General features: G+C 38.6%; 1 protein-coding gene across 1 annotated transcript in view; it reads left to right on the top strand.

The window, feature by feature from the left end:
• FANCI (FA complementation group I) overlaps positions 1–25,961 on the top strand; it is a 103,525-nt gene that overhangs the window by 50,867 nt on the left and 26,697 nt on the right. The window contains exons 12-18 of the mRNA XM_040493681.1: positions 437–573; positions 6,325–6,505; positions 8,363–8,450; positions 20,599–20,729; positions 21,204–21,274; positions 22,792–22,906; positions 24,355–24,477. Of these exons, the coding sequence (XP_040349615.1) occupies positions 437–573; positions 6,325–6,505; positions 8,363–8,450; positions 20,599–20,729; positions 21,204–21,274; positions 22,792–22,906; positions 24,355–24,477 (846 nt within the window). The remainder of the gene's footprint in view (positions 1–436; positions 574–6,324; positions 6,506–8,362; positions 8,451–20,598; positions 20,730–21,203; positions 21,275–22,791; positions 22,907–24,354; positions 24,478–25,961) is intronic.

Raw genomic sequence — 25,961 nt, 5'->3', positions numbered from 1 at the left:
GTGGAAAGCCAGATGGTGAGGTGGGAAGAAGAGTGGAAACCTATCACACAGTCCCTTAAGTGACAACAGTAGGAAGTTTAGTAGGAAATATTCACCAGCAGTTTTATTATATTGTAGCTTTCTAAGAAATTGTCCTTGATGGAGTTGAAATTAATGAGAACAGGCTAGTTGCAGGGACGAAAATATAAAATCCTTTACCCCTTTTTTTTTTTCATCTGTGTTCCCTGGTTGTGGGTAGTATTAGTATTGATTTTAGCCCTTTTTCTCTCCTAAGGAATGCTTGTCTCAAGTTCCCATTGAAAGTCCTAATTTTTGTATCCTACTCATTTAGTGAAAGTTATTTTAGGGAAATGAGTGTATGGCAGTGAGCGTGAACAGATTCTATAGCATGAGCTATCATTTTTTCTTCATTTTGCTATTTTTTTCATTACATTAGGTGTTTGACCTTTTAAAAACTTCAATTGTAAAAAGCTTTAAGGATCTTCAGCTTCTCCAAGGCTCAAAATTTCTTCAGAATCTAGTCCCTCATAGGTGTTGTGTTTCAACCTTGATCTTGGAAGTGGTGAAGAATAGGTGAGTTCATGAAGCCAAACCCCAGTAGGTTCATAAGGTATTTGGTGTTAAAAGATGAAGTCTGATACACTTGTGGCCCACCAGAGAAAATTGAGGACTACACCTATTGACTCCACATATCAAGGGTAAATCCCTTAAAATTAATTGGTCAAGTGAGCTGTTCCTATATCAAAAAATCCTTAAATCCTAAGGCTTGATTTCTTGGCCTCCTTGATAACAAGAATACAGAACTGAAGTGGGTGCAATTCTTTCTTGGCCTGAATCTTCATTGGCTTCTTAGGTGAGTAAAAGAAATATTAAAAGTTTTATTTAACGGTTGAAGTTTGAGGCTGATGGATGGAATTGAATTAGCAGTTTTAGATAAATCCATTTTAAATCAAATTGAAAAGACTGGTATGCTGGATGTTATTTTAAGTTCAAGATCTACATTAGCTGTTGTAACAATCTTTACTGTGTCATATTTGCTTTGTGGATTAAGTAAGTTTTAAAGCTTTATGATTTAAATCATAATTTGAGGTAGATCTCATTCCACGTCTGGGAATTCTGATTTAGATTGAATTTTCATGAGGTTGGCACATAAGGCAAATTTCAGGCTAGAATCCATTGTTTCTGGGTGGTTTACCCATTGATAAACTTTAAAGCTTCTTTATCTTCTCTGTTTCTGGTTATTCTTCTTTTTTCCTGAGGTTTATGGTTGTATCTCCTATATTTTCCCAACCCAGTCTCTTCAAGTTGGGCTAAAGATACAGGCATATTAGCTAGCCAGGAAATTCCTGGAAAGCTGCCCTCCTGGGAGTCCCAGCCATAGGACCTGGAAGCATCTCCATCTATAGTTAGGGTGGAGTGGGCAGTTACCACCAGGTAGGACCAAACCTGAGTGAGGAGGCATTTGGAGAATATTACTAGACTCCTTAGAATAACCAGCTGGTTATTTACACATACTTGCTCCAGTCAGTTAATTAACCTGTAAATAATGTTATATGGTATATGATTAAATTTCTGGACCCCACTTAGCACATTTTGGTGCTATTGTATTTGGTTAGTGTTGATTTTTGGCATGTCTGTTATAACAGTGTATTCCTAAAAAAACCTCTTTTTAAAAATTAACACTTTAAAAATGATAGTACCTATGGGGAAAATAAGGCGACTAGACTTAAAATGTATTTGACATTCAAAAAAATAAAAACTAAAAAAAATAAAATGACATTCTAATTAGAACACTGATTTTTTTAATTGAGATATAATTGACAGATAACATTTCAGATGTATAACATGATTCAATGTATGTATTGTAAAACAATCAGCGTAAGTGTAGTTAAAAATTCAATGTATTCTCTTTTTTGAAGTAAAATCAACATGCAGTGTTACACTGATTTGACAGTTCTGTACATTGCTCAGTGCTCACCGTGATAAATATATTCATCTTCTATTATCATACAGCATTTTTAAAATATTTCGATTATTCCCTATGCTGTTCTTTTCATCTCTGTGACTTACAACTCGAAGTTCCTCTTAATTCTCTTTATCTACTTCTCTGTAGCCAAGATATGAAAGCAACTCAAGTGTCCAATGATAGATGAATGGATAAAAAAATGTGATACACACACACACACACACACAAGAATATTACTCAGCCATAGAAAAGAATGACATTTGATATATTCCTTTTTTCCCCAATATATTCTTAACTTAAAAGTTCTGCTACAGTAAATATGGGATTTTCACTTAAACAAGTTGCAGTAACCTGGAAAGGCACAGTAAGGGGAGTATCGAGGCTAAGTTCTGGATACCAGAACCCAGATACACAAATACTGGGAAGAACCATACAATAAACACTTCACAGATACCAATTTGCAGTGGCCTAAGCCAAGAGGAAGAAAACAGGGTAAGGGGCATCATGAACAGTCCTGTATTCCTCCATGGTTTGCTGTGTTCAGCTCTGTTGATATATTTTGTGTTTACTTGCAGATACTTAAAGGTGCAAAACGTTAGCGTACTAGGAAAAAAATCACATATGAACCAGTACAACTTCCAGATTATATTTACTCCCCTGTTTGACAATCATGTATGAAATCTTTTGTGTTACGGTTAGATATTTTGTAGTAAATGGACGGTAATCTACTTTCTCCGAGATGAGAACCTCAATGCACACATTGTTTCTCCACTTCCTTCTTGTTAAGATTATTTTTTTTTTAACGTTTTATTTATTTTTGAGACAGGGAGAGACAGAGCATGAACAGGGGAGGGTCAGAGAGAGGGAGACACAGAATCTGAAACAGGCTCCAGGCTCTGAGCTGTCAGCACAGAGCCCATCGCGGGGCTCGAACCCACGGACCGCGAGATCATGACCTGAGCCGAAATCGGCCGCTTAACCGACTGAGCCACCCAGGCGCCCCAAGATTATTATTAATAAGCACTTATTTAGGCATCATAGTAAATTTGACTGGTTTCTTTGTTTCCCTCTCTTTTGAGTCTCATATTTTTCTCTTGAAAATATGCCATAAGTATATAATTTTTGAATTAATCCTTTCTGATATGGTTTGTAAACTTTTAGGGCACCTGGGTGGCTCAGTTGGTTAAGCAACAGGCTCATGATGCTTGAGATCGGGCTCTGCACTGACCCTGCTTAGGATTCTGTCTCCCTCTCTCTCTGCTCTCCCCCTCTTTCTCAATCAATCAATAAATAAATCGTTAAAAAAGTAAAGGATAGTAATCTGAGTCTTGTCATATCTGAAAATGTCTTCAATTTGCCCTTGCATCTGAACAATAGTTTGACTTCTAAGTTTACAATCATTTTTCGTTGTCTTTTTGCATCTAGAATTACTAATGAAAGTTTGATGATTATCTGATTCTTTGTACTATTGTAGATAATCTGTTATTTTCTTGATGGGAATTTTTAAGACTTCATTTCTATTTTTGATATTCTGAAATTTAACACAATTTACAGAAGTTCCTTTTTAAATTCATTCCTGCTTGAGGTGCCTGGGTGGCTCAGTCGGTGGAGTATTTGACTTCAGCTCAGGTCATGGTCTCACGATTTGTGGGTTCGGTCCCCATATCGGGCTCTGTGCTGACAGCTCAGAGCCTGGAGACTGTTTTGGATTCTGTGTCTCCCTCTCTCTCTGCCCCATTCCCGCTCATGCTCTGTCTTTCTCTCATAAACATTAAAAAAATTAAGTAAATAAATTCATTCCTGCTTGATACTTGGTATGCCCTTTCACTTATAAGGATTCATGTCTTTCTTAAACTCTGTTTTTCTTATTTTCTTTGATTGATCCCTCCCTTTATCTCCATTCTCTTCTATTAGCTATAGGAATTTTTTTTTTTTTTAATGTATTTTTAAGAAAGAGAGCACAAGCAGGGAAGGGGCAGAGAGAGAGGGAGACACAGAATCCAAAGCAGGCTCCAGTCTCTGAGCTGTCAGCTCAGACAGAGCTGGACGCAGGGCTTGAACCCATGAACCGTGAGATCATGACCTGAGCCAAAGTCAGACACGTAAACAACTGAGCCACCCAGGCACCCCAGCTGTAGGATTTCTTGATCTCTGTGCCATGTCTCTTAATTTTTCTTTGAAGTTTTTCATATTTTTATCTTTTTATGTGAAATTCTACAAAAATCCCTTAGTTCTCTTATTTCATTAATTTGTTCTTCAGCTCTGTTTATTTTACTCTTAGGTTTAACTGCTGAATTTTACACTCCAGCAGTCATGTTTTTCATTTCTAAAATTGACAATTGGTTCATTTTTCATAAGTGTTTTTTTGTTTCATGCTGTAATATTCTTATTAAGGATATTTTTTAGACTTTTAAAATCTCCTTCTGTTGGTTCCTTTTACCTCAGTTGTTCTCTTCATTGAGTTTGATGCCTTTCTTTCAAGGTGGTATTTTTTTCTTACGTGTGGTGATTATTGGTCGTCTCATTATTACTTTTGGAGTTCCCTGATTTGTCTGAGAATGCCATGTTTGTTTAATACAACTTACCTCTGATGTAACGATAGAGGTAGGGGGTGCCAGGACTTAGCCTCCCTGATTCTGCAGCATGTTGCCGTACTCTCAGTGCTGCTCTGCCTCTTAGGCCAAAGCTCCTCCACTCAGAGATCCCACCTCTCAACAGGCTCAGTGTTGCTCACTTCTTGGCATAAACTGGGGGCGTATGGTGAGCTGTTGGGGAAGAAGGTACAGGGAAGGATGCTGTGTACCCAGCTGATCGTGTGGGGGGATTCCAGCCAGTCGTCACAGAAGTTGCCCCAGAGTTCCTGCCAGTGCCTGGCATATCTGCCCTTGGTATCTACTTTTGGAGCCACCCCTTCATTTTGCACTGTGTGGTCAGTGGCTTCATCTTTCGTTCTCGTGTTAGATTACTTTTCACTTTTCTTTTTTTAAATAGGCTCCCTGCCCAGAGGGGAGCCCAACATGGGACTTGATCTCACGACCCTGAGATTAATACCTGAGCTGAGATCAAGAGTTGGATGCTTAACCAACTGAGGCGTCCAGGCGCCCTTATATTTCTTTGACTTTTTAAGGATTCTTTATTATTTTTTTTTTAAGGATTCTTTATAATTTCTAGTCTGTCAAAAATGCCTCTTGTTTTTCCACATTATTATGGGTTGTATATATGCACTGTATTTAGGCATATGCACACAGGTGTGTGTATCTTCTCTATCATTTGTAGGTATTTGGGGTGAGAAGCCTGGAGCATGTGCTCAGTCCATTATCTTGATCCCAGATCTCCAGAGTGAATATTATTAAAGTCTGTCAAAATGTTATGAGAATCTGTTCACGACTGCCTCCTTTATTCTTTAATGCTGTATTATAATTTGCAGCTGTTTAGCAGGTAGATATAATGATAGAAATGTTACTATAAGCATATCGTTTCTACTAGAGTGGGTAACATTAAATGGTATAAAATGACCAAGGATTCTGTTGCTATGCAAAAGGTTATTTGTAGTTTTAGCTCATGCTTTTGAAATCAGATCGTGCATTGATTCATACTATAAGATGAATATGATATAAATATATGAATGTATAAATATGAACGCAAATATCCCTGCTATAAATATTTACTGTGTGCCTTCTAAATGCTGGTTTTATGCCAGGCTGTATGAGTAAAAATAGGACTACAAGGTGGTCTCTATTATAGAGAAAATTTATAAGCATGTATAGAATATAAGTGTTGTTAGTGTTGGAGTGCCTGGGTGGCTCAGTTGGCTAGCTTCTGACATTAGCTCGGTCATGATCTCATGGTTCTTGGGTTCGAACCCCACACTGGACTCTGTGCTGACAGCTTGGAGCCTGGAGCCTGCCTTGGATTCTGTGTCTCCCTCTCTCTTTCTGTGCCTCCTCTGCTCATGCTCAGTCTCTCTCAAAAATAAGTAAACATTAAAAAAAAATTTTTTTTAAGTGTTGTTAGTGTCATAGGAGAGGTAGAAGAAGCAACAATTAACTTCCAGTTATGAAATCTTGAATGGAAACGTATAATGGTCAGTACACTGAGATATTCCAGTTTTGTCTGTATGTTTTTGAATATTTTGTAGTTTTTGGATTTTCCCAGTGTTCTGTTAGTGGAAACACTGTACATCCAGGAATTCAGAATTCTGACATAAGGATCATGAGAAGAAAAGGTTCATGTGAATAGTGTTGATGATTCAGGTCAAGTTTAGGAAATGTGTAAACATGACAATGAATATAAAGGTAAAGTATCTTCCTAAGGTTTTTTTTGTTTTTTTTTTTTAACTAAGCTTTGTTTTCTTGCAGTGTTCATAGTTGGGATCATGTTACTCAGGGCCTGGTAGAACTTGGCTTCATTTTAATGGATTCATATGGGCCAAAGAAGATTCTTGATGGAAAAGCTATTGAAACCAGCTCATGTCTTTCTAAAAAACCAACCCAGCATGCTTGTAAACTGGGAGCTGATATCCTGTTGGAAACTTTTAAGGTGAGACCCTAGTTTGGCAGCCATTTCCTAATTCTATGAAATTATAAATGGGGCATGGCGTTTGCCTGGGAGCTTGGAGGACAAGGAAGTTTTGAGTGTGCAACAGTTTCCAGGAACAGAACTCGGGATAGTAATTGAAATGTGACAGATTCAGCTTGATGGAATGTTTGTATTTTCATTCTTTATTTGTATTAGTTTTTCATGTGTTTTAATTTCCCCTTTTTCTCTTTCTTAGATGTTCAAATGTCAATTAGATTTTTATGATTTCCTCTTCTTCCTCTAGTAGTAAATCATTTTTTATCATTTTCTGTTTGGGAGCTTCTTTGGATGCTCTTATACAAGAAATCTTTTAGGTCACTGTAGAACATCCACCTTGAAGAATCATGTTTTTTGGTTTACTGTTTTTGAAGAACTCAGAATAGTTCTATTTTTTAATTCATTACCATATGACAATGATCATCTCAATCTTAATTTCTGAAACAGCTTTTAAAAATTCATTTCCTTTCAGCTAAAACAAAAGCTAGATTATGAGGCTAAACAACTTTGCTAATGATTGCTCTACATCATCTTCTTGACATTGAATTGATGTAGCTACACGCCAAAAGTGTCTGTTGGAAATGTTATTTGGGGGCTAATTTAAATGTAAATCTAGGGTTCTGATCCAGAATAATGAAGTGAATGCATACAGTAGTCCTTGAGAGTTGTGTGTTAGATGATATAAATGACCCTTCTTAATAGTAATCTGATTAAAAGAATAAAAGATTTTAATATTTTTTGGTTTTTATGTTTTTTAAAGTTTATTTGAGAGAGAGAGAGACAACGTGTGCACACAGGAGCAGGAGACGGGGAGAGGAAGAGAGAGAATCCCAAGCAGGCTCCACACTGTCAGCATAGAGCCCAGTGCAGGTCTCGAACTCACAAACTGTGAGATCATGACCTGAGCCGAAATCAAAAGTTGGATGCTTAACCAGCCGAGCTACCCGTACACCCCAATATTGTTTTTAAATTAATGTTTTTTAAAACTAGTGAGGTTCCCTTTGGTTTTACACAGATGTTGGCTTTGTCAAGGCATCTATAGAAAATATAATTTACTAATAATCTGTTGTTAGTTTGATGTCTGAAAGAAATTAGTCTGTACCTGGAAGTAATCAAGTTCATGTAAGAATTTGAGTGAAAATTGAAAACAGTTCTTTTTTAAGGTGACTACTGTCCTTCCAGAAACCGAGGAAGGGTTTGGTGAAGATTTTTGAGATTTCCAGAAATTTTCATGGGCTTTTAAATTTTAAAATAAGTCATGCATACTGTCAGAAATATGGGTATTAGCATGTAATGGATACCTAAGTAGAATTAGTTCTGTTTGATGCTGAACCGAACATGTGGCAATACTTTCATGTGAGCTCTCTTTTGGGCTAATAAGCATGGTAGTTTGCCCTGCTAATGAGTCACCTGAGCACAGAGTGAGGCTAGAATTGAGTGATCCTATCTTTCCAGATGATTGACAGTATATCTGTCTTTGAAATAAACAGTCATGGGGTCCCTGGGTGGCTCAGTCAGTTAAGCGTCCGACTTCGGTTCAGGTCATGGTATCACAGTTCATGAGTTCGAGTCCCTTGTCGGGCTCTGTGCTGGCAGCTCAGAGCCTCGAGCCTGCTTTGGGTTCTGTCTCCTCCTCTCTCTGCCCCTCCCCCAGTCATGCTCCGTCTCTCTCTCTCTCTCTCTCTCAAAAATAAACAAACAGTTTTGAAATAAAGTCATGTTATACTTCTATCCAGACTGTTTTTCATACTGCCTAACATGAATTGATACAACTGTAAGCTGGAGGTCACCATGGAATATTTTATTGCCTGTTCTTTTTAGATCCATGAGATGATCAGACAAGAAATTCTCGAGCAAGTCTTCAACAGGGTTGTGACCAGAGCATCCTCTCCCATCAGTCATTTCTTAGGTATTGAGCTGTGAGAAGGTGGATAAAGTTCTAGGGAATATATTCATGTAAATGTCAATACTGTTTTGGTTCTGGAAAAAAAGTTGTTAATGCTACAGTAGTTCAATGCAGTATCTTTGTTTATGATGCGAGTGAGACATAAATCCTTCTATGTTGTTGTGATTATCAAGAAGGAAAAGGAGGGGCGCCTGGGTGGTTCAGTCAGTTAAGCGGCTGACTTCGGCCCAGGTCATGATCTCGCGGTCCGTGAGTTCGAGCCCCACGTCGGGCTCTGTGCTGACAGCTCAGAGCCTGGAGCCTGTTTCATATTCTGTGTCTCCCTCTCTCTGACCCTCCCCCGTTCATGCTCTGTCTCTCTCTCTCTCAAAAATAAATAAACGTTAAAAAAAAAAAAAGGAAAAGGAGCACTGGGGCACCTGGGTGGCTCAATTGGTTGAGTGTCCGACTTCAGCTCAGGTCATGATCTCCTGGTTCATGAGTTCAGGTCCCACATCCGGCTTGCTGCTGTCAGTGCAGAGCCCTCTTTGGATCCTCTGTCTCCTTCTCTCTCTGCCCCTCCCCCATTCACGCTCTCTGCCTCAAAAATAAACTTTTTTTTCTTTTTCCAAAAAGAAGGAAAGGAGCATATAACTAATGAGTGAAACTTGTCTTACATTAACTCTGCCTTTTGTTTTACTACTCCAATGAGTGCTGTCCTGCTGCAACTCATTGACCTCCCATTCTGCTAACCCTTGACATTCTGGCTTCAGCACTCCTCTCTTTGTATTTTGTTTGTTTGTTTTAATTTTAGAGTGGGAGAGAGGAACAGAGGTGGGGGGAGAGAGAGAATTTCAAACAAGCTCCATGCTCAGCACGGAGCCCAGTGCCAGGTTTGCTCCATCACCCTGGGATCATGACCTGAGCCAAAATCCAGAGCTGGACGCTAACCTAATACATATATCTTCTAATCCCAAATCTACTGGTCTTTTCTTAGCCACTGACTTTCCTAATTTCTCTATCAGTACAACTCATTTCTCTATCATTACAACTCCCTGAAACTTTTTTAGATAGGTTCTCTGATAACTAATAGTTTGCTTCTTATCCTGCATGTGATCAGTTCTTCTCTTCCTCCTTTCGTGATTCCCTTTCGTCTACCCTGAAGGGTCAAGATTCTGCAAAGTTCAGTACTTGACATTATTCTACTCTTTTTCTTTCTTTACAGCTTTATTGAAGTATAATTGAAGTACCATAATCTGTACATACTTTAGGTATACAGTTTGATGACTTATGACATGTGTACACCTGTGAAACAACACAGTGATCACCCACAGAAGTTTCCTGGTGTCCGTTTGTAACTCTTTCCTCCATCCTACTCTTCCTCCCCACCTCCTGTCTCCAGTCTAGTCTGCTTTCTGTCTATAAATTGAATGCCATTTTTGAGTCTTAGGTAAATGGAATCCTACTGTATGCACTCCTTTTTTTGCCTGGCTTCTTTCATTGAGCATAATTCTTGTGAGAGTTTTCCATATTTGTTGCATGTATCAGTAGTTGGTCCCTTTTTATTGTTAGTAGTACCACCTGGTGTGAATATCACCTCAATTTGTTTATTCGCTCACCTGTGGACAGGTTATATAGGTTTTTCCCAGTTTGGGTCTGTTACAAATAAAGCTGCTGTGAGCATTCATTGTAAGTCTTTTTGAGGAAATATGCTTTTGTTTTTCTTGGGAAGATACCTGGTAGTGGAATGGGTGCATCATATGGGAGATCTATGTTTAATAGTTTAAGAAACCGCCAGACTGTTTTCCAAAGTGGTTGTACCATTTTACATTCCTGCCAGCAGTGTTGCTGGTTGCTCACATTGTGACCAACACTTGGTATGGTTAGTTATTTTTAGTCATTGATAGGTGCTTGATAGTATCTCATTGTGGTTTTCATGTGTATTTCCCCAGAGCCCAGTGATACTGAACATGTGCCTTTTTTGTATGTTCGAATCTTTTGTCTGATTTTTAAAATTGAGTTGTTTGCTGCCTTATTACTGAGTTGTAAAAGTCTTCATGTAATCTGAATATAAGTCCTTTGTCCGATACGTGTTTTGCAAATACTTTCTCCTAGTCTGTGGTTTTACTTAATTTTTTTTAACAGTGTTGTTTGAAGAGTTTTATCAATTATCAATTTATCAGTTTCTTTTTATAATTTCTGCTTTTTGTGTCATGTATTAAAGAATCTTTGCCAAACCCAAGTCACTAAGATTCACTATGATTTTTCCTATATTATCTACTAGAAGCTGTATAGTTTTAGCTTTTTACGCTTTAATCTGTGATCTATTTTTGTTAAATCCTATATGGTGTAAGTTGATTCCCCACCCCCCCCCCCCCCCCCCCCTTTGGCTATCCATTTGATCCAGTACATTTTTAAAAAAAATTTTTTAGTGTTTTTTCATTTTCTGAGAGAGAGCGAGCGAGCAGGGGAGGGGCAGAGAGAGGGGGGGGAGACACAGAATCCGAAGCAGTCTCCACGGCCTGGAGCCTGATGTGGGGCTTGAACTCACAAACCATGAGATCATGACCTGAGCTGTAGTCAAACGTTAACTGACTGAGCCACCCAGGCGCCCCTGATCCAGCACATTTTTAAAAAAAGATTATCTTTTCTAGAGCACCTGGGTGACTCAGTTTGTTAAGCATCTGACTCTTGCTTTTGGCTCAGGTCATGATCTTGAAGTTCGTGAACTCCGCTGACAGTGCAGAGCCTGCTTGGGATATTCTCTGTCTCCCTCTCTCTGCCCCTCTCCTGTTTGTGCTCTTGCTGTGGTGCTGTCTCTAAATAAATTTAAAAAAAAAATAAAAGATTATTTTTTTCATTAAATTAGCATGCTATCTTTGTTGAAATCAACTAGCCATATACATGTGGGTCTATTTTAGGAATCTTCTGTTCCAGTGATCTGTTAGTGTCTTGATTGCTGTACCTTTGTAATAAGTTTTAAAATCAAATAGTGTAAATCCTTCAACTTTGCTCTTTTTCAAAATAGTCTCAGCTACTATAAGTCCTTCGCATTTCCAAATAAGTTTTAGAATTAGTTTGTCAATTTTTATAAAGAACTTGTTCGGGTTTTGATTGAGATTGCCTTAAATAATGGATCAATTTAGGAGACATCATCTTAACAATACTGAGTCTTCTAACCCCTGAACACAGTATAGCTCTCCATGTATTTAGGTCTTTAATTTCTTCTAGCAGTGCTCTCTAGATTTCAGTGTGAATCTTGCATATCTTTTGTCAGATTTATCCCTAAGTATTTCATATTTTTATTGCTATTGTACATGATATTTTTAAAAATGTCTATTTCTGATTAATTGCTAGCATGTAGAAATAGTTGCCTTTTTATATTGATATTATATCTTGCAACCTTGTTAAACCTTATTCTAATTGCTTTTTGGCAATTCCCTAGAATATTCTAAATAGAAATCATGTCACTTGCAAATCAAGACATTCCTGATATATTTGCATCTTTTTTCCTTCACTGATTTAACTTAGGGGCTTGTCAGTTTTACTAATCTTTCAAAGAATGAGCTTCTGGTGTGAATTCTCTCCATTGTTTGTTTCCAGTTTCACTGATATCCGCTTCTTATTTCTTAGCTTTTGCTTGCTTTGGGTTCATTTTGCTCTTGTAAGTAGTTGAAAAAATCAAAAGAATAATATGTCCTCTGAAAAAGTTAGTATTCAGAGTGCAGAGAGTATTACTGGAATATAGCCACACTCAGTCATTTACATGTTGTCTATCTTGCTTTTACACTATACCAGCAGAGTTGAACAGTTGTCATTTAAACCATGGCTTATAAAACCTAAAATGGTTACTGTCTGGCCCTTTACAGAAAGAGTGTCAACTTGTGGCCTATTACATTTACCTGGAGGTTTACATTGCTTTTTCTTCCTGGTGCTCCAAGTTTCCTTTCGTTTGTGTGAAAGGTTTTATCTGCAATTTCTTTAATAAAACAGGGCTGTTCAGGTTATCTCAGTCTTCTGGGAGAACATTTGTAGTTTATGTTTTTCAAGGAATTTGGCCATTTCACCTGAGTTACCAAGTTTATTGCCATGAAGTTGTTGAGAATATCCTTTTCATGACTCTAGGTTCTATATTGATGTCCCCTTTCTTATTCGTGATAGCTGTGATGTGTGTTGTCTTTTTTCTTACCACTGAAGCAAGAGATTCATCAGTCTTATTATTAAAAAAATTTTTTTTTTAATGTTTATTTATCTTTGAGAGACAGAGCACGAGCAGGGGAGGGGCAGAGCGAGAGGGAGACACAGAATCTGAAGCAGGCTCCAGGCTCCAGGCTCTGAGCTGTCAGCCCAGACAGTTCATGCGGGGCTTGAACTCATGAACCGTGAGATCATGACCTGAGCCAAAGCCGGACGCTTAACCGACTGAGCCACCCAGGCACCCCAAAATTTTATTGATCTCAAAAAAACAGCTTTTAGTTTCACTGAATTTCTCTGTTTTTTGTTTTTAGTTTCATTTATTTCTGCTCTTTTTTGTCTCCTTTTTACTGCTTTGGGTTTAATCTTTTTTTTTTTTTTTTTTTTTTTTTTTTTGGCTAGAAGGTTAGGTCACTGGGGCACCTGGGTGCCTTAGTTGGTTGAGCATCCGACTCTGGATTTTGGTTAGGGATCCCAGGATTGAGCCCTGCATCAGGCTGCACGGTGAGTGTAGAGCCTGCTTAAGATTCTCTTCCCTCTCGCTCTCTCTCTCCTTCTGCCCCTCTCCCCTGCTCACAGTCTTTTTTCCTCTCTTTAAAAAAAAAAAAAAAAAAGAAACAGCTTAGGTCAGTAATTTGAAACTTTTTTTTTTTTTTTAATTTTTTTTTTCAACATTTTTTATTTATTTTTGGGACAGAGAGAGACAGAGCATGAACGGGGGAGGGGCAGAGAGAGAGGGAGACACAGAATCGGAAACAGGCTCCAGGCTCCGAGCCATCAGCCCAGAGCCCGACGCGGGGCTCGAACTCACGGACCGCGAGATCGTGACCTGGCTGAAGTCGGACGCTTAACCGACTGCGCCACCCAGGCGCCCCAGTAATTTGAAACTTTTTTAATACGAGCTTTAAACTAAATTTCCATCTAAATATTGCTTTAGCTATATCCCATAAATTTTGTTTTTAATTTTCTTCAGTTACAAATACTTTTCAATTTCCCTTGTGATTTGTTCTTTAACCTATGAGTTATTATTATTTTCTTTAACCTATGGGTTATTTAGAAGTATGTTGTTCAGCTTTCAAATATTTGGAGGTTTTCCAGATATTTTTCTGTTGTTGATTTCTAATTTGTGGTTATAATACTATCTATGACATGAATTTTTAAATATTAATTAATTAAAGCAATCTCTACCCCAATGTGGGGCTCAATTCACAACCCCAAGATAAGAATTGCATACTTTTTCTCCCAAAAAATAAACATAAAAAAAAAAAAGGCGGGGGTGTGCTTGGGTGGCTCAGTCGGTGAATGTCTGACTCAGGTTAGGTAATGATCTCATGGCTCATGAGTTCAAATCCCACATAGGGTGAGTACAAGACCCACTTTGGGTGAGCCTCACTTCTCTCTCTCCCTCTTCCCCTCCTGGGATATTCCCTCCCTCCCTCTCTCTCTAACTCTCTCTCCCTCTCTCTCTCTCTCTGCCCTTCACTCACTTGCATCCTCTCTGTCAAAAAAAAAAAAAAAAGCATGCTCTTCCAACTGAGGTAGCCAGGTACCCCTATGACACGAATTTTTAAAAGTTTATTGAGACTTAGGCTTGTTTTATTCTCAGAATATGGTTCAGTTTGATAAATGTTCTGTGTGCTATTGAAACGAAAACGTTGGGGCGCCTGGGTGGCTCAGTCAGTTAAGCGTCCGACTTCGGCTCAGGTCATGATCTCACGGTCCGTGGGTTCGAGCCCTGCGTTGGGCTCTGTGCTGACAGCCCAGAGCCTGGAGCCTGTTTCCGATTCTGTGTTTCCCTCTTTCTCTGCCCCTCCCCTGTTCATGCTCTCTCTCTCTCTGTCTCAAAAATAAATAAATGTAAAAAAAAGAAAACGTATTCTGTTGTTAGGTGGAGTTTTCCATAACTCAGTTAAGTCAGATGATTCAAGTCTTTTGTATTCTTACATATTTTCTTCTAATTATTCTGTTAACTATTAAGATGAGTGTTGAATCTCTGACTTTGTAATTATAAATGTGTCAGTTTCTTTTAGTTCTATCAGTTCTTGCTATATGTATTTTAAAACTTTATTATTAGGGGCATACTCATTTAGGATTGTTATATCCTCTTAGCTAACTGACCCATTAATCATTATGAAATGACCTTTTTTGTTCCTGGGAATATTTGCTTTGAAGTCTACTTTGAATTTATTTTTTAATGTTTGTTTATTTTTGAGAAACAGAGTGGGAGCTGGGGAGGGGCAGAGAGAGAGGGAGGCACAGAGCCCGACGAGGGGCTCAAACTCACGAAACGTGAGATCATGATCTGAGCTGACGTTGGATGCTTAACTGACTGAGCTACCCAGGTGCCCCCTGAAGTCTACTTTGGTATTAATACAACTTCTCTGGTTTTCTTTTGATCTGTGGCAACATTGTATATTTTTTTCATCTTTTTTAGTTTTAACTTACTTATGTCTTTATAGTTGGCAAGGGTTTCTTGTAGACCACATACAAAGGTGTTTTACTTTTTCAATCCTATTCAGTAATCATGAACTTTAAATCAGGGCATTCCATTTACATGTAATGTAATTATCATCTGGCTGTTTTCTGTTTTATCCATCTGTTCTTATTTTTTTTCTGCTGTTCTGCCTTCTTTTGGATTGAGGTTTTTTTTTTTTTTTTCATGTTTGTTTATTTATTTTGAGAGAGAGAGAGGGTATGCGAGAAGCAAGAGAGAGAGAATCCCAAGCAGTCTCTATGCTGTCAGCGTGGAGCCCAATGCAGGCCTCAGTCTCATGAACTGTGAGATCATGACCTGAGCTGAAATCAAGAGTCAGATGCTTAACTGAGCCACCCAAGTGCCCTTAGATTGCTGTTTTAAAATTTTGTTAAATTCCATTTTGTCTTGCTCAATTTGATTAGCTCTACCTCTTTTTAAAAATTTTTTTTGGGGGGGGGGGTTGCTTTAGGGTTTATGATACTTTAACTTACTACAGTTTACCTTCAAGTATTCTACCTCAACAAATAACTTCCATTTCTAACTTCTGCCCTTGTGACTTTTGTGCTATTCTCATACATTTTACTTCTCTGTTTATTGAATTATATCTACATTGTTATGTTTGCTTTAAACAGTCAATTGTGTCTTTCAAGAATTTTTTATTGTATGTTTTAAAAATATTTACTTTTGAGAGAGTGTGCATGTGCACAAGTAGGGGAGGGGCAGAGGGAGAGGGAGACAGAGAAACCCATGAGAGCTCTGTGCTGATGCAAGGCTTAAACCCACCAGCCATGAGACCATGTCCCGAGCCCAAATCAAGGGCTGGATGCTTAACTGACTGAGCCACCCAGGTGCCCCAAGAATTTTTTAAAATAAGAAAATGTCTTTTACACATGTGTTTACCATTTCTGGTGCTTTTTCCCTTTGTTTGTGTCTAGATTTCTATCCAGTATTATTTTCTGTCCAACTGCCATTAACTTTCATACACTGCTTAGAATTCAAGGAGCAAATAGACTCCACTGTTCAGACACTAAGCTTTGTACTCCTACAGGGTGGGGACTTTAGTCTTTGACTGTTGGTAGCCACCTTGAACAGTCAGTCTTCTTTCCAGTGCACCTGCTCAGTGTCTTACACTCCTATCACTCTGGATTGCTGGATTTAGTCTTATTCTTTGTGTTCAGTTTTTGTGTGCTCTTAGAATCAACTTCATTCTATGTAAACCTGTGTCTGCCTCAAAAGACTGGAAATAGAAAAAAAAAATGTTTGCCAAATTCTTCAGAAAAAAATTTTTTTCTATACTACTGATCTGCTGTTGTTGAATTCTTTTCGTGTGTCATAAAAAGTCTTTAATTTAGTGTTAGTTTTTTGAAATATATTTTTACTGGGTATAGAATTCCAAATTGACAGGGTTTTGTTTTTTTCTTTTAGTACTTTTAATTTTTTTTAACGTTTATTTATTTTTGAGACAGAAAGAGATAGAGCATGAACAGGGGAGGGGCAGAGAGAGAGGGAGACACAGAATCTGAAATGGGCTCCAGGCTCTGAGCTGTCAGCACAGAGCCCAACATGGGGCTCGAACTCACAGACGGTGAGATCATGACCTGAGCCGAAGTCGGATGCTTAACCAACTGAGCCACCCAGGCGCCCCTCTTTTAGTACTTCAAAGATGTTACTTTACTGTTCTTTTGGCTTTCATCATTTCTAATTAGTTAGCTTTCATTCATATCTTTGTTCCTTTCTATATAATATATATATTTTTCTTTATCAGTGGTTTTAAGCAATTTATGTGCTTTAGTGTAGTTTTCTCCATGTTTCTGGTTGGAGTTTGTTAAGCTTCTTGAATCTGTAGGTTTGTGTTTTTCATCAAGTTTGGAACATTTTGAGATATTCTCTCTCTTTTTTTAAATGTTTGTTTATTTTGAGAGAGAGAGAACATAAGTGGGGGAGAGGTAGAGAGAGATGGAGAGAGAATCCCAAGCGAGCTCCTTGCTGTCAGCACAGAGCCCGAGGTGGAGCTTGATGTCACGAATTGTGAGATCATGACCAGAGCTAAAATCAGGAGTTGGATGCTCAACCTACTGAGTCACCCAGGCACCCCAAGATACGATTTCTTCAAAAACGTTTCTGTCATCTCCCTCCTACCAGCACACACTCCTCCCACCCCTATACTGCGTTACATATGTTAATAGGCTGCTTTACATTGCCTATATAGCTTACAGATTCTTTTTTAGTCTTTTTTACTGTTTTTAGACAGTTGATACTGCTATAACTTCAAGTTCCCAGATCTTGTGCAGCAATCTAATTTTTCATCTTTAGACATCTGATTTGTATCTTTTTTTCATATTTTTGCTCTCCTTAACATGCTTCCCTTACCTTTTTTGAACATATAAATTATATTTATTTTAGTTTTTTTAATATCCTTATTTACTAATCCTATCATTTGTAGCATTTCTGTTTTGTTTTTATTGATTTATTTCTTCCTCATCGTGGGTCATATTTTCCCACCTCTTGCATGCTTTGTAATTTTTTTTTTATATTTTTTTTAACATTCTTTTTTTTTTTTAATTTTTTTTTTTCAACGTTTCTTTATTTTTGGGACAGAGAGAGACAGAGCATGAACGGGGGAGGGGCAGAGAGAGAGGGAGACACAGAATCGGAAACAGGCTCCAGGCTCTGAGCCATCAGCCCAGAGCCCGACGCGGGGCTTGAACTCACGGATCGCGAGATCATGACCTGGCTGAAGTCGGACGCTTAACCGACTGCGCCACCCAGGCGCCCCTTAACATTCATTTTTGAGAGAGACAGAATGTGAGTAGGGGAGGGGCAGAGGGAGAGGGAGACACAGAATCCAAAGCAGGCCCCAGGCTCTGAGCTGTCAGCACAGAGCCCAACATGGAGCTAGAACTCGCAAACTGTGAGATCACCACCTGAATTGAAGTTGGCTGCTTAACTGACTGAGCCACCCAGGAGACCCTGCATGCTTTGTAATTTTTGATTGGAAAGTAGACACTATGAATTTTTACGTGGTTAATTTCATGGATTTTTTTTTCTTTCAAATAATTTTGAGCTTTAAATCTTTTGGAAAATATTTAATCATTTGGATGATTATGTTGTGTTAAGCAAGACCAGGTAGCCTTTAATCTCAGGCTAGTTAGGTTTCACAAATGCCTAAGTATATTACGAGGTGTCTCCACTGTGGTTGTTGTGAATGTGAACTATTATTTGTCTTTTGTGGCCTCTGAGAATAGATCTGCCTGCTTCTTGCTGCTGGGTCTTCCCTTGGCTTCTAGTAACTTCCTCACAATCATGCACCTACCAGAACACAACTGACATACACAGGGGCCTTCTCGCACATCTCCAGGGCCCTCTTCCCGTGTAGCTCTTTCCTTTCTAGAACTCTGCCCTGTGAGTTCTTGCTGCCTTGGCTTTTTGAATTCCCACCTCCATCTCTTTAAATTGGGAAGACCACTGGGCTTGGAGTTTCCCCTCTCTGTGCTGCCACCTAGGAACTCTCTAGGCGGTAAGATGGAGCAGTTCTAAGGCATACCCCATTTATTTCCGTTCTCTGGGGGACCATGGGCCTGCACTGCTTGTCTAGTGTCTGAAAATTATTAATATAATTTGGCCCTTTTTGTTGTTATTGTTTAAAGTGGGAGGATAAATCTAGTCACTGTTTCTCCATGATGGTAGGAAGCAGAAGTCTGCTCCTCTTTTTACACATTCTTTTCCTTGTACATGTCATACCTCTTTGCATGACTTCATTTATTTTTGTGGGCTTCAGTGGACATGGCTCCTAAATCTTTACGTCAAGACTGTCTTCATTCCTTGGTTCAGTGCCCCCATTCCTGCTGTATATTTCCATTTAGGTTTTTCTTTTTCCTTTTATTTCAAATGCAATACAGTTTCCTTCCAACAACGTCCACTTTCAGTTGTTCATCTTTCTATTATTTGAAGCCTGACTCTCCAAGTTCCAGAAGGTGGAATTCCTTTTCATTAGCTCAAACTTGGTACCTAAGTTCTCTCATTTTTTCTGTTACTTTTGTCTTCATTTTTGTGCCCTTCCTTCCCACCTGTTGCCTAGTTTGCAGCCTTACATCCTTGCATTTAGGCTTTTGCCATAGGTTCTGATTTCCCTGCTCTCTCCTCTCTGCAGCAAGTCAGCCTGCATATGCCACCACATGGTGTTACTAAAATACCACTCTATCACTCAGAAATCACCAGTACCTTCCTTATAAATTATCAGCTCTTTATCCTTGCCCTTCAAGTCCTTGACAATTTGATCCATCCTGCCTTCTCACCATTAACTTCACTTATTTATTTTTATGAATTCTTCACCCCCGCTTCACAGGATTTTCCAACCCGTTTTCTGAATATGCCCTATACTTCTTTTTCCTCATACTTTTCCCTTTACATATAGTAGCCCTTTCTGGTTCTTGGTGCATCTAAATGTCAGCCTTCTTTCAGAACCCAGCTTAAATACTTCTCTTCACTCTTCCAAAGCACACCAACTCATAATAATCTCTCCTTCCTTTGAACTCCTCTTTAGCCTCTATAATATTTGCTAGGCAATAAAATGTTTGTGATTATTAGATATTTGATGTTGACCCATTATTTATCTCTTTCATGCTTTCAAAATATGTTTTTCTATGACTCCTAATTAAAATTCTTGAAGAGAGATCATGTTTGTGTGGTTTTGTATATTCCTTATAGGACAATACTATACTTGCACTAATAAGTGTTCGTAGCTGGGTTCCTGGGTGGCTCACTCGGTTAAGCGTCTGACTTTTGATTTCATCTCAGATCATGATCTCACAGTTTGTGAGTTCAAGCCCTGCATCGGGCTCTGTGCTGACAGTGCGAAGACTGCTTGGGATTCTCTCTCCCCCCACTCCTTTCTGCCCCTCTACCACTCATGCTTGTTCTCTCTCTCTCTCTCTCTCTCTCGCTCAAAACTAAACTTAAGGGGCGCCTGGGTGGCTCAGTCGGTTGAGTGTCCGGCTGCGGCTCAGGTCATGATCTCATGGTTCGTGAGTTCGAGCCCCACGTCGGGCTCTGTGCTGACTGCTCAGAGCCTGGAGCCTGCTTCAGATTCTGTGTCTCCCTCTCTCTCTGACCCTCCCCTGTTCATGCTCTGTTTGTCTCTGTCTCAAAAATAAATAAATATAAAAAAAAACCAAAAAAACTAAACTTATATAAAAGTTCACAGATACTGACTTCAGCTTAGAAATATGAAGATATAGTATGCTACTTGTCTTGACAGTGTAACAGATTTCTTCCCTTCTTTTACATAAATTTTTATAATCTTAATATTATCACAGAAGAAAGTTTCAGAAGTATATCCTAGTTACACTGACCATAGAAAAAGTATATAGGATCAGTAGAAATTGCTATTGCAGTATACTTGACAAAAGACACAAAAAACCTTTTATCATTTATTTTCCCATATTTATTTATTTGAAATATATTTAGTTTTTGAGACAACTCACTATAGATTCTGTTTTTCAGATTTGCTTTCAAATATCATCATGTATGCACCCTTAGTTCTTCAAAGTTGTTCTGCTAAAGTCACAGAAACTTTTGACTATTTATCCTTTCTGCCGCTTCAAACTGTACAAGGGCTGCTGAAGGCAGTGCAGGTAAGTCTTTAGACTCCTAAGGAATTTGGCAAAACTGAGGTTGAACTGCCTAATGGAAGTCTGATGTGATTCTTCATAAATACAAATGTCTGAGAAATCCTGTATTCCTTGGTTTTGAAGCATAAAACTGTATTAAAAGTGCACGAGCACCGAGCGAGACTCTGTTTCTAAGTGTACCCCCTTCTTCCTGGCACACTTGTGTCTCCCATGACTCATTGTCAAGTTAGTGAGATAATTGTAAAGCTCTTAGAAATTTGATGATGATAGGTTTAAAGGCATTTCACGATTAGTTTAAATTTAGTATTTCAAAGTATGCTGTTGTCCATATTACTAAGCGTAATAAGCATTGAAACATGTATGTAAAAACAGAACCAAATTTTGTTACATAAGCCAAATAGTGACAGTTTTGGGTAGAAATGAGCAAAGACTAATAAACTTGGAGGTTTTTCTACCTACTTCTTCTTTGTCTTCCAGCCCCTTCTCAAGGTCAGCATGTCAGTGAGGGACTCCCTGATACTTGTCCTTCGGAAAGCCATGTTTGCCAGGTATTGAAAATCCCGTGAGACCCTGGGAAGTAGTGCCTTCTAATGTTACTCACCATCTTCTCTGCCATCTCCTTGTACAGCCTGTTCACAGTGGTCCTGCAGATGTCTAACCCAACAGAACAGCTTTCATCAGGCACAGCCTTGTGCTACGTGCAGGGTTCTTTATCTCATGCAGTCTTCAGAGTAACCTGTAAAGTTAGAATTATTACAGTCTCCTCCATACAGATCAGGAAACTCAGGCCTAGAGAAGATAAGTGACTTTCCAAAAGTCAAACAAAGGTTCGTGGAGCTAGAATATGAGCTTCTGATCTCAGGTACTCTGCTGTACACCCCTAGAATAATCTTCAGGACAAGGTTGCAGTGCCAGCTGGCAAGAGTTCTAGAAAGGAAAACATCTTCATTAGGAAAATATTCAAGAAACTCACTCTAGTGAATATTGAGTTATGGTCTAGTGACTGTAGACTAAATTGTTAAGCGGTCTCAGGTATTTTTTGGCTTAGTCAATGCCTCCTGATCTCTTTTCCTTTATTTCTTAGTGTATAAGCTAAAGATGATAATACTACCTCCCAAGAAGTATTATGGGAGCTAAAGATGATATTACTACCTCCCAAAAAGTATTATGGGACCAGTAATAGGTGGAAAACATTTGGTACTTTAAATATATGATGCTCAATTTTTTTTTTTTTTTTAATGGTTACTTATTTTTGAGAGACTGCACAAGTGGGGGAGGGGCAGAGAGAGAGAGGGAGACACCAAATCCAAAGCAGACTCCAGGCTCCGGGCTCTGAGCTATCAACACAGAATCCCAACGCGGGGCTCGAACTCATGAACTGTGAGATCATGACCTGAGCCCAAGTCGGACACTTAACCAACTGAGTCACCCAGGCACCCCTAAGATGCTCAGTTGATGTCACATTGACTCTATTATAATGTGTTTGCGAACATACAGAGGAACAACCAGCAAGTATATACTATTATCCCTCTTCTAGAGTTGACAGTTTTTTGGTATTCCTTACCTAGAGGTATGTCTGCTAGGCCAAGGTTTGTATGTCATAACATCTCCCCCATGAATTTGATCATTGAGCCTCAGTGAGATGAATGTATCATTTTTCTGGATGGAGGGTTTACAAGGCGCCAAGCACTATACTCCTCTGCAAAGAAGGGAAGTGGTCCTTCAGACAATCAGCCGTTTCTATCCTACTTAGTACTTAATATTTGAGTTACTGGCCCATTGTATAGCTTCTCAGTACTCTTGTTCCTCACATAGAAGAAAGTATAGATCGTGTCATGAGGTTAACTAGATAGTGAGAAATCAGCTGAGTTCCTCTACTGCTAACTGCTGTGAACAGCTGATGTTTTATTTTGAGTATATAAATTTATTTTATCTTGCTCTGTGCTTCATTACTTATTCATATTCCTTTTCTGTACAGAGGTAACTGGCTTTTTCTGACCCAGAAACCTATTCCTGTGAAGCTAATATTGTTGGTTAACTATTTCTCTGTCTGTTCCTGAGCTAGCCAGCTTGATGCCCGAAAAGCTGCAGTTGCTGGGTTTTTGCTGCTTCTGAAGAACTTTAAGGTTTTGGGCAGCTTGTCCTCCTCCCAGTGCAGTCAGTCCATCGGTGCCAGCCAGGTAAGGACTGTTAACACTGGGTTGTCGTGTGCATTCGTGCAGAAGTTGGTGATGTGTATGCTGTTCTTTCTCTCTCCTGCTCTGGTTGTACAAATGACCCTGAAACAGAGTCTGATGATGATGGCAGTGATAACAGCTAACACTTACTTAAAATGATGGGTTTGCTGTGTGCTAGACAGTGCTCTCCACCACGGTAGCTACTAGCCTCAGTGTGGTTGTTGAACTGCATGCTCAGTTGAAGTGTGTCTGGCCAAATTGAGTCATGCTGTATGTGTAAAATGCATGCTGCATTTTGAAAATTTAGTGTGAGGTAAGGGAAAATAGCTTGTTATTTTTAATTTCGATTACATATTGAAATAGTTTTGATATATTTGGTTAAATGTTAAAGTTAATTTCACCAGCATCTTTTTACTTTTTGAATTTGACTACTAGAAAATTTTGAATTAGCAATGTGACTCGCATTTGTGGTTTGTCCTGCTAGGTGGTGTGCTAAGTGTTTTATATTTATTATGTCATTTCATCTTCCTGGTAATCCTCTGAGTCTAGAGGTTATTATTATCCCCATTTTTAATAGTTAATTTACTTTGCACAGCCTGGTAATCTGAGAAAATAAGACTTTTTACAGTATTTTGGTAATTCAGACTTTGGAGCAATAAAAATTTTTTTTTTTATTTAAATTATGTACTGTGTGATTTGTAAATAGCAAATTAATGAAACAATCTTATTAGGAATCCTTTGTTGCTCTAGTGTGATTCCAAAAAACTTTTGTTCATAACATATGGCACAGACTAAATATTAGGAACACTGGGTGTCATTAGTGTATTGTTAAAATCATCCACATCTTAATAAGACTAAGGCTGAGGAAGGTTAAATGACTTGCCCAAGGTGATGTAAGCAGTGAAGGGTAGAGCTAGGATTTGATCTGTCAGTATTAACTACCTCACTGAGATGCCTGTAGTAAGGGTTAGGAGTCTTGGTCTATAGTTACTGGATTTATTATTTAAAACAAGGGCTGTAATTCTTTGTCTTGTCCATTTCTAAACTAAACATTACCTACCTATAAAACTCTGAGGATTTTGTGGAAGCAAAAAGAGCTAGATTGTGCTAGCTCCTGAAAATATTTCAGGAAACATTTAGACCTTTTAAGTATAATCAAGTATATTAAGACTACTGGATTCTAGTGGTGAAATCATCTGTGTGCCATCCTAAGCACCTGACATTGCCAAGGAAGACCTTAAAGGATAGAGAAGAGTTAATTTTGTTGAAATGCTTGAAAATTCTTACTGCAAACCAGAATAAGAGTGACACTTATCACATCCTACTGATGATTTTTGCATATGGGGAAAGCTAAATTTAAGTTTCTTTGACCAAGAACACGGGCTCATTTTACCTTCTTTGTGAAAATTAATTTGGTAAAATATACAAGAACTGGCCTCTCTTCCTTTCAGGTCCATGTGGATGTTCACAGCCGTTACAATTCTGTTGCCAATGAAACTTTTTGCCTTGAGATCATGGATAGTTTGAGGAGATGCTTAGGCCAGCAGGCTGATGTTCGACTCATACTTTATGAGGTAAATCAGAGTGGAAGAAATATAGCAACCCCCAACTAATAATCTTTTTTATTTTAGTAAGTTTTTTCTGATTGTAAAAGTACAGTTCACTCTTCCTTGATGCAGTTAGGATTGGTAGTTTTGTGATGGCTAGCCAAAAGGTTGTTTAAGGTGAGGAATCATAAAGAATATTTGAGGTGCACCTGGGTGGCTCATTTGGTTGGGCATCCAACTCTTGATTTTGGCTCAGGTCATGGTCTCCCCATTCTTGAGGTCGAGCCCCACGTCGGGCTCTGTGCTGACAGTACACAGCCTACTTGGAATTCTTTCTCCGCCCCTCCCTTGCTCACGTACACATGTGCACACATACACTCTCAAATCAACATTTAAAAAAAAAAAAGGAATGTCCGCACCTGATAAAAGGAATCTGAAACTTGCGTCTGAAATAAATGGTGAAAGACTAAATGTTTTTTCCTATAATCAAGAATAAAGATACTTGTTCAGCATTATAGTGAGGGTTCTATCCAATACGACGAGAAAAAGAAATAAAGGCATACAGATTTGAAAGGATGAAATGTGGCGGTCTTGATTTGCACTGTATGTAGACAGCAAAGAATCTACAAAAAAGTGAGTTTAGTAAGGTGGGATACAGAAACCAATTTTATACTAGCAGTGAACAATTGGAAATCAAAAAAAATTTATGATAAAAATAAAACACTTAAGGATAGGTTTAACAAAGAATGTACAAGATATGTGCACTGAACACCTCAAAATATTGTTGGGAAATTAAAGAAGAAAAGGTAAATGAAGGATGTGCCATGTTTATAGATTGAAATGCTCAGCACAGTATTTTTAGTAATTTTAGTCTCAAAAAAGTCTGTAGATTCATTGCAGTCCCAACTGAAATCCCAGGATTTTTTGGACAGAAATGAAGTTGATTCTAAAATGTAAAGGACCTACGGGTGCCTGGGTGTCTGTCAGTTGGGTGTCTAACTCTTGGTTTTGGCTCAGGTCATGATCTCACAGTTCATGAATTCAAGCCCTGCATCGGGCTTGGAGCATCCTTGGGATTCTTCTCTCTCCCTCTCTCTCTCTCTCCCCCCCTTTCTCCCTCCCCCTCCCTCCCCTCTCAAAAACAAAGAAACATTAAAAAAAATAAAATGTAAAGGACCTAGAAGGATCAAGACAATTGAAAAAGTATGAAGTTGCTCAGTGGATTTTTGACCAATATCCCAAGGTAATTTAGTAGAAAAAGGATGATCTTGTCAACAAGCCGTACTGGAACAATTGTTTATTGTATTGGAAGGGGGGGGGTCCCCAAAACCACCATGTTTAAAGATTTCTCTGGGAGGACTTTTAAACTCCGCATATATTAATTCTCATGGCTAACTATATTCTAGTTAAGGGATACAAAGCAAAATCAGCAGAAGCAAGGGATACGTAGGGTAAAGTCAGGAAGAAACCAGGTGCAAGCGTCTAAGAATCCTCTCCAGCTGGGATTGCAC

Source organism: Herpailurus yagouaroundi, unplaced genomic scaffold (assembly GCF_014898765.1).
Source record: "Herpailurus yagouaroundi ecotype Mexico unplaced genomic scaffold, PumYag 185, whole genome shotgun sequence".
In the NCBI taxonomy this organism is placed as follows: Eukaryota; Metazoa; Chordata; class Mammalia; order Carnivora; family Felidae; genus Herpailurus; species Herpailurus yagouaroundi.
This window is presented reverse-complemented; position numbering and strand designations above follow the sequence as displayed.